Source organism: Gossypium raimondii, chromosome 2 (genome assembly GCF_025698545.1).
Source record: "Gossypium raimondii isolate GPD5lz chromosome 2, ASM2569854v1, whole genome shotgun sequence".
Taxonomy (NCBI): domain Eukaryota; kingdom Viridiplantae; phylum Streptophyta; class Magnoliopsida; order Malvales; family Malvaceae; genus Gossypium; species Gossypium raimondii.
In genome coordinates this window covers 20,775,918-20,783,796 of record NC_068566.1, presented here as the reverse complement: position 1 = coordinate 20,783,796, position 7,879 = coordinate 20,775,918, and the positions used below count along the sequence as shown (strand labels likewise).

General features: G+C 32.9%; 1 protein-coding gene across 1 annotated transcript; it reads right to left on the bottom strand.

Annotated features, from left to right (window-relative positions):
- Nucleotides 1-3,562: 3,562 nt before the first annotated feature.
- LOC105788375 (calcium-dependent protein kinase 32) lies at nucleotides 3,563-7,666 on the bottom strand. The gene is made up of 8 exons (XM_012615254.2): nucleotides 6,614-7,666; nucleotides 6,190-6,313; nucleotides 5,928-6,071; nucleotides 5,516-5,668; nucleotides 5,276-5,391; nucleotides 4,997-5,164; nucleotides 4,455-4,685; nucleotides 3,563-4,098 (listed from the first exon to the last, which is right to left on the bottom strand). Exons 1-8 carry the CDS (start codon nucleotides 7,127-7,129, stop codon nucleotides 3,943-3,945), a joined length of 1,608 nt encoding a protein of 535 aa, XP_012470708.1. The 5' UTR covers nucleotides 7,130-7,666; the 3' UTR covers nucleotides 3,563-3,942.
- Between the last annotated feature and the right edge of the window lie 213 nt (nucleotides 7,667-7,879).

The window sequence follows — 7,879 nt, the reverse complement described above, 5'->3', positions numbered from 1 at the left end:
AACATTCAATATTTCCTTTATTATTTTATTATTATTTTTTTTTAAAAATCTTTATCTCGAGAAATCAACGTGTCACATCAAATACGTTAGGACACAACATATTGAATTCCCGATGACAAGTTTTATTTTGTTTGGTCAAAGAGTAATTCTCGATTGTTAGATTTAACGAAGAAAATCGGAACCGAATACGTTAGGGCTCAACTTTCTTGAAAATTCTAAATACGAGTATTATCTCTATTTTGAAAAGTTCTATTTTTAAATTCGAGTAAAAAGATGACGTGATTGAATGTATGCATAAATGTTACAATAACAAATACATCAATGGCATAGAAACAATATAAACAAATAAATAAACGAAATGAAAAAACAATAATCCATGACATGCAAAATATTAAATGAATAAATGTAAACACAATTAAATAACGAATGAAGAAAGCAAACAAAATAAATAAAGAAAAGAAGATATATAATATGCACATGGAAATTATGAAGATTATGAATATACATATGGTTTACAAATAAATTTTTGGGTTATAGAACTTATATATATATAATACATAATATACTTATGAAAATAAAGAAAATAGATAAACATATATATAGAGTATAAAATAGGTGTTTAAAACTATATATATTTGAGATTTTTTAAAAGAATAAATATCCATATATATATAAATAAAAAATATTAGTTAAAAAATATATACACATGTACATATATAAAAAACAAACTAAATAATAATTACATTAGATAAAAAATATACATATATATATATATATATATATAGATTTAAAAAAATTTACATATGAAAAATAAAAAAATAAAAAAAATAATTACATTATTAAAATTAATTAATTATAAGAAAAATGTTCACAAAAAAAAACTAAGTTGAACTACAAATAAAAAAATCTGGGGTAAATTCGCAAATAATTGAAGACTGGGGGATCCTATTGAACACGCTAATAATTCAGAGGGGCTGGAAAGGAAATTATCCCTTCTCCTCCAAAACGGAGTCGTTTCAAATAGGGTTAAATTGAAATCAAAGAAAAATTGAAGGGATAAATTTTAAAAATAAAAGAAACCTAATTGTAAAAGCATTAAAAGGCGGAGGGGCTAAAAGCGAAATTTGCCCCTCCGCTCAAAAACGCGCGGACCCTAGGTTGGGTCGGGTCGGTTTCGGGTTAACCCATGCCCAAAACGGCGTCGTTTTAATTAGCTATTTAAACAAAAAATCCTTTCAAAAATTTCATTTTTTTTCAACCTTTAAAAAAAAACTTCAAAAAAGGGTCTCCCCCCCCCCCCAGTCATCCAGGCACCGGTCCGGCCATCGGCCGCCGACCTCCGCCGTTGGCACCGCCGTCTACGGTGGCCAGAAAAGGAGAAAATCTCCTATTCGGTTCCTTTGGCCTTTCTAAGCCCAAATATGGGTTCTAAATCTCCGAAAAATCAGCAGAAAACGTGAAGAGAACCCGAAACCTTTCGGTTTCTTGCCACCGATCCTCGGGGGTGGCTCCCTCGATCCTCCCACGGTGAGATAGACCCGAACACAGGTGTTTTCAAGCCCTTTTCTGTCTTTTATTTTATTCTATTTTATTTACTTGTAATAAAATACGAAAAAAGAAAATAAAAAAACAATAATTCGAAAAGAGTTTCAACCTTTGGATTTTCCGATTGCTCTTTGTACTTTCTGGTATTCTCTGTTTGTATTGTGAAATATTCGCTAGGGGTGAGCATTCGATCGAATCGAATCGAAAATTTTCGAGTTAATCGAGTTTTCGAATCTCATTTTATCATCCTAACTTTATTTGAAGTTTTCTCTAATCGAGTCGAGTGAGATGGAATTCGAATTCGAATCGAATCAAATATATTTGTTCGAGTTAAATTTAAAAAAATAATTTTGGGTCCTTGTAACCATTGTCACCCATCGTAATAAAATTTGTCCACATTAATCAAATTTTTTATTAACTTTCATCACTTCATAATTTATTTATTAATTTTTATATATTGGTTAGCTTCTTTGCTTGCTTAGTTGTTTCAATTATCTTGATTCTTGTCACTATGTATTTTAGAATTAAAAATATATTAAATGTAAAAATATGATTTTTAATAAAATTTATTTTAAAAATAAAATGTGAAATTAATACCAATATAAAATTTTAACACGAATATTTTATGGCATAATTAATAATTTAATTTTAATATAAATATTCAATATGACTAAACAATTCAATAATATAAATAATATAAAATGTGAAATTTAATTTAATAATATAAATAGTAGATATAAATAAAATTATTACTATTTATGTTTAGTGATTTTTTGGATAATTTTGATTTTTATTTGAGAGTAAAGGGTGAGAAGTAAAAGTTTAGGGAAAAATAAAAGTTTTGGGGAATAAAAGTTTGAGGAAAGTAAATAGGAGGGAGTAAAATTTTGGAGGGAAAATATTAAAAAAAAATTGGAGGGGGGAGGGTTTGGGATAAATGGGAGGTGGGATGAGAAGAGAATAAAAGTTTTAGGGGAAAAGTGGGAGGGAGTAAAAATTTTGGGGGATAATAAAAGGTTTTGAGGGTTTTTTGGGAGTAAAATTTTGAAAAAAAAATAAATGGGAGAGTAAAATTTTGGTGGGAAATGGATTTGGGGTAGATTGGGGGGTTGGGAGGGGAGGGGAGGGGAGTAAAAGTTTTGGGGGGAAAGTGGGAAGGAGTAAAAGTTTTGAGGGAAAAGTAAAAAGGTTTGGGAGTTTGGGGTAAAAATGTAAAATATTATAGTTTGATATTTGAATTATTCGAGTTATTCGAATTCAAAAACTCAACTCGATTCGAACTCGAAATTCAAAAAAAAAATTCGAGTTGATTCGAATAACTCGATTAACTCGAATAACTCGATTCGTTTAACTCGAAATTCGAAATTTTTTCGATTTTTTCGAGTCGAATCGAATTTTGCTCACCCCTAAATTATTCGCTATTCTTTTTATTGATCCTTTTTTTCTTACAGTTTTCTTGATGGCTTTTTATAGCCATAATAAAACAAATAATATAGAAATAAAATCTTGTTTACATTGATTTGAATCACAATCTTTCTGATTTTTCTTTCCATATACCGTTTTGTTTCTTGACGTGCAGGTATGATCTTGGAGATGCGAGGCTTGGCTGCGGCGCAAAGTTCATCTTAGAAACCCTGGGGTTTCCCGAATCTAATTTGGGCCATTGTAATTTGGGCCTATGTAGTTTAACAAAATCAGGTCTGGGTTAGGCCTATTTTGTTGTAATTGGGTTTGGGTTTTGGGCCCATTTTATTGTAAAAGGACTGTTTGAGCTTGCTTTGTGTAGGCCGGACAAATTGGGCCAAATAAGTTACTTTAGATTTTACTTTAAAACGAATTTTGAAATCCAAATTTAATCTAGACTAAAAATTTATAAATCCAAATTCATATTTTTGTTAAGATTTTAATTCTCTAAATATGATTTGACAAAATAATAGTACGCAGTTTTTAACTCATTAGACATCGATTTGAGATAATTGGGACCATTACCAGCACACCTAACAAATCTGAAATAAAATTTCAAGTAAATGTCAGCTTTATCGGTTAAAAAGAAAAAAAATAAAAAGAACATCCATCATAGCATCAGCTATGGTTCTACATCAATCTAAATTGTATTAATATCTAATATGTACATATATATATAAATATACCCATATAAATCATATATCTATTTCCAACACTCTGAACCCAAATCTAAGTACATAAAACAAGCAAAAACAAATTGCAATTTCCAACGCATGAATAACCCTTGGCGTGGCTCAATCCTAATAAACTCTAATTAAGGGTATGAAAAAGGATTTTTCTTTTAGACCCAAAAGAAGAAAAAAATAACAGCTAAAAATAACACTGAAATCAACAGCCATTTTTCATTAGTAGAACTTTGTCAATGGTGTTTGGTCATCTGGGCTCATTGTTCATTTGCAATGACCCATCCTTCATCAATTTCAGACTTAGATTGTTGAACCTCTCTCGAGAATATTGCCTTGAAGCTTTTCTCCAATCCGTACCAGCCTTCATCATCACTGCAAACTCGTCATAACTTATTCTCCCATCCTGCAGTACATCCATCAAATATACTTTCAGCATGGTTTCATATGCATGGTAATGAATTTACACTGCTCGGGTTTCAGAAAAATTAATAAAAGATTTAAAGTGACAATGATATGTTTTCAACTTCTTCCCGCAATGATTCACAGCATCAAGTATGTTACGATTAAATGAAATCATGGATTTAGGAGAGAGATTATGGTTGTTTTCTCATTTTCCTTCCCGGTTTAAAAGGTACAAGCTTAAACTGAGTTTCGGGCTTATTCAGTATTTATCCTACTTGAGATGCGATAGGAATATGAACATGTGGGAGAAAAAAACATGCCAAGGAAAGGGAGCAAAAAAGGGAAAATCCGTCTAACCTTGTCTGTGTCCACATCATGCATGATGGCGCTAATGACTTCTTCACTGTTTGTTTCAACTTCGTCGGTTAAGGCACCTCTTAGCTCCTCAATCTCAATATAACCACTTTGGTTTCTATCGAAAAACTCAAAGGCCTTTTTAAGGTGCTCGTCATTGCCCATCTTTCTCAAGTGAACTGAAATGGCAACAAACTCTCCGTAGTCCAGATATCCATCTTTATCTACATCGCCCTGTGAAGAAAAACATTAAAAAATAAATTTTTAGTTAGTTACTCTTCTTGCAAAAAGTTGGATAATCTTCACAATGCACATGTAAAGTTCTAAAACGAGATATGACAATGACCACAGATGGATGCAAACATAAGAGAAATCATATTGACCTATTGATTTCTATAAAATTAGATTAGGGTGGAATATTGGCTCGGTAAAAGAGCTAACAGTTGCACCAAGAAACTGATAGCATAATGGTTACACATTTACATGTCTGTGCCGCCAAATATCAATGACAACAAAATATAATGCAAGCTTAGGGTAGAACTTACGGCTTCCATTAGTATTTGAAGATCTGCATCAGGAATGGTATGACCAAGTTTATGCAACCCAACCCTTAACTCATCAATGTTAATCTTGCCTCTATTGGCAGTATCCATCAATTGGAATCCCTCTTTTATGCCTGCAACTTCCTCCACAGAGAGATGCTCAGCTATTACCTGTCAGTACAAGATTTCCAGATAAGCAAAAATGGGGAAAAAAGGTTAACAAGCAATGAGTGGAAACTTTATTTAGGTTCTATTGCCCAACAAAAAAGCCAGAAGCATTACCTTGAGAGCTCTTTTCTTGAGCTTGTTCATTACAGAGAACTGCTTGAGCCTTGCCTTCACGGTCTCACCCAAGGAAACATTGGGAGCCTTCTTTGCATTTTGCAACCAAGGATGATCTGAAGCAAGAAACAATTTGATTTAGGATTCACATATATAGCAAAACAATTTTGCTAATAAACTTTTACTGAAAACTACTAAAAATTTCAACAGAAAACCTATATCATTAGAACTAAAACCTACCTAGAACTTCCTGAGCTGTAAGTCGTTGCTTAGGATCAGGATTGAGCATCTTCCTCACAAGGTCTTTTGCATTCTCAGAAACTTTAGGCCAAGGATCCCTCTTAAAATCTATAACAGAGCGAATAATTGCTTGCGCAACTCCTTGTTCAGTTTCTGCATAGAAAGAAGGAAAGTTAGAGAGGAAAAAGAGATGGAATAAAAATGTAAGATGTAAACAAACAAAAATATATAAGGAAGGCATATCAAATTCCATCAGTATTTATCACATATGGTGGAAATAGGACTAATTGCAAAAGTGAAGGAAAAATTGTGTAAAAAATGAATTCAATTGGGAAGAGGTGGAGCATTGCAGTTCTTAATTACAATTCTCATTACTCGAACAGCAATTCTTTAACTATAAATCAATACGAACCTGCCCAGAAAGGTGGGACACCACAAAGTAAGATGTAAAGGATAACACCGGCACTCCAAACATCAACTTCACGTCCATAATTTCTTTTCAGCACCTCAGGAGCCATGTAGTAGGGGCTTCCGACTATCTCGGTAAATATTTCACCTGCAAGGGGAAATATTCAAATTTCAATAGATAAACATAGAAGGATGAAACTAATAGGTGAAAACTTAAACCAAAGGGCAAAAAGGTTTTTGATATCGTGTTTGTAAAATGGCATTACCTGGTTTAAAGAACACTGATAAACCAAAGTCAATCGACTTCAATGCCGCTGTCTCTTTTTTATTTGCAAACAGAAAGTTCTCAGGTTTGAGATCTCTGTGCATCACACCATGCTTGTGGCACATCTGCAACAACAAAAATGCACAAATATTAACTTAAGATCATAATTTAAGGCATAGTGAAACAAAGTACACATACTAGGAGAATATGGAGAATCTAAACAGAACTGAATACCCTAAAATTTAGGTCCAAGCAAGCATTTGAAACCCAAAATTTTGTGTAGCATTTCAGTTTAATCACTTCAAGCAACTAGTTTAGCAAGTCATTTGAAACCCTAAACGTGTACATTCATGAGATAAGAAAAGAAGATTCAAGATCAACCAAAAGGTATAGGAATAAACACAAAAATAAGGGAAAGAAAATACCTGAACAACTTCAACAATGGTCTTGGTGACAGCAGCAGCAGCTCTCTCAGTGTAATGACCTCTTGCAACAATCCTATCAAACAACTCACCACCTTCACACAACTCCATAACCAAATGGACTGCATTGTCATCCTCGTAAGTATCCTTCAAGGTAACAATATTTGGGTGGTGAGGCAAATGCTTCATGATTTCAACTTCCCTTCTTACATCCTCAATGTCAACGGCAGTCCTTAGCTTCTTCTTTGATATTGATTTGCATGCAAAAGTATCCCCTGTTTCTTTGTCTGTACAAAGAAATGTGATCCCAAATTCACCACGCCCAAGCTCACGCCCAAGTTCATATCTTTGCTCAATCTCTCCCCCAGTTGGATCATTTAGAACAGTGAGCTTATGGCCTCCGTTGCCATGGTGATGTTGACCATAATCAAGAGAAAATGGATTCTGCTTCTTTTTTCCTTTCTTCTCCTTCTTCTCATGAGAAGCTGTTGTTGATGGAGTCGCACAACAATTTCCCATGAAATAACCCAATAACTTAATCTAAGATCTTTTCTGGTTTTTCTTGTTGTTGCTGAAATTGGTTTTTGAATTTAAACCCAAAGCAGCCAAAAAGAAAATCAAAAGATGAACTTTTAGACCAAAAAAGGAGGAAAAAGAAGGCTCTGCTTTCAAAGATCCAGGCTTTGAGATCTAACAACTCTTGTTTTTTTCAAATAGACAAATAAAAGAAGCTCTCCAAGAAAGAGATAGAAACCTTGCTTCTGGATTTTCAAGAAAATTGAATTGAGGAACCAAATGGAGAAAAAAGAAGAAATAAATAAATAAAATTTGGGTAAAAGATTTTTATGGGAAATTAAGCAAGGAAATGAAGGAGAAATTGAGGAGTGAAAAATATAAATATAAAGAAGGATTTTCTTTTATACATATATACATATATATATTCAAAACCGTGTTAAATTGAGAAGAACAAGAAGAAGAAGAAAGAGTCACCAACCACCCTCACCATGGTATTTGGAAGAGAGAGAAGTGCTTCAAAGTTGTTCTATTTCTCAGATACTTCCTTCAGAATCCTCTCTTTGTTCAATGTTTTTTCTCTCAACGAAAAGTCAAAACTACCCTTACTGCCTTCAACAAATCTTTCAACTCTAGTTAAGAAAAGTCGTTTGATATTAATAATATTTACCTAACATTGAACTTCAAATTTACCTTTTAAACATCCTTAACAAAATCCGAAACTGACTTTGGAGACCAAAGTCAAGCTTTGTGTAG

Coding starts and splice junctions, on each gene's coding strand:
- LOC105788375 (XM_012615254.2), bottom strand. CDS start 7,129: ATGGGAAATTGTTGTGCGACTCCATCAACAACAGCTTCTCATGAGAAG. Junction 6,314..6,613: donor CCATTGTTGAAGTTGTTCAG/GTATTTTCTTTC, acceptor TTGTTGTTGCAG/ATGTGCCACAAGCATGGTGT. Junction 5,669..5,927: donor TGTCCCACCTTTCTGGGCAG/GTTCGTATTGAT, acceptor CTTTCTATGCAG/AAACTGAACAAGGAGTTGCG.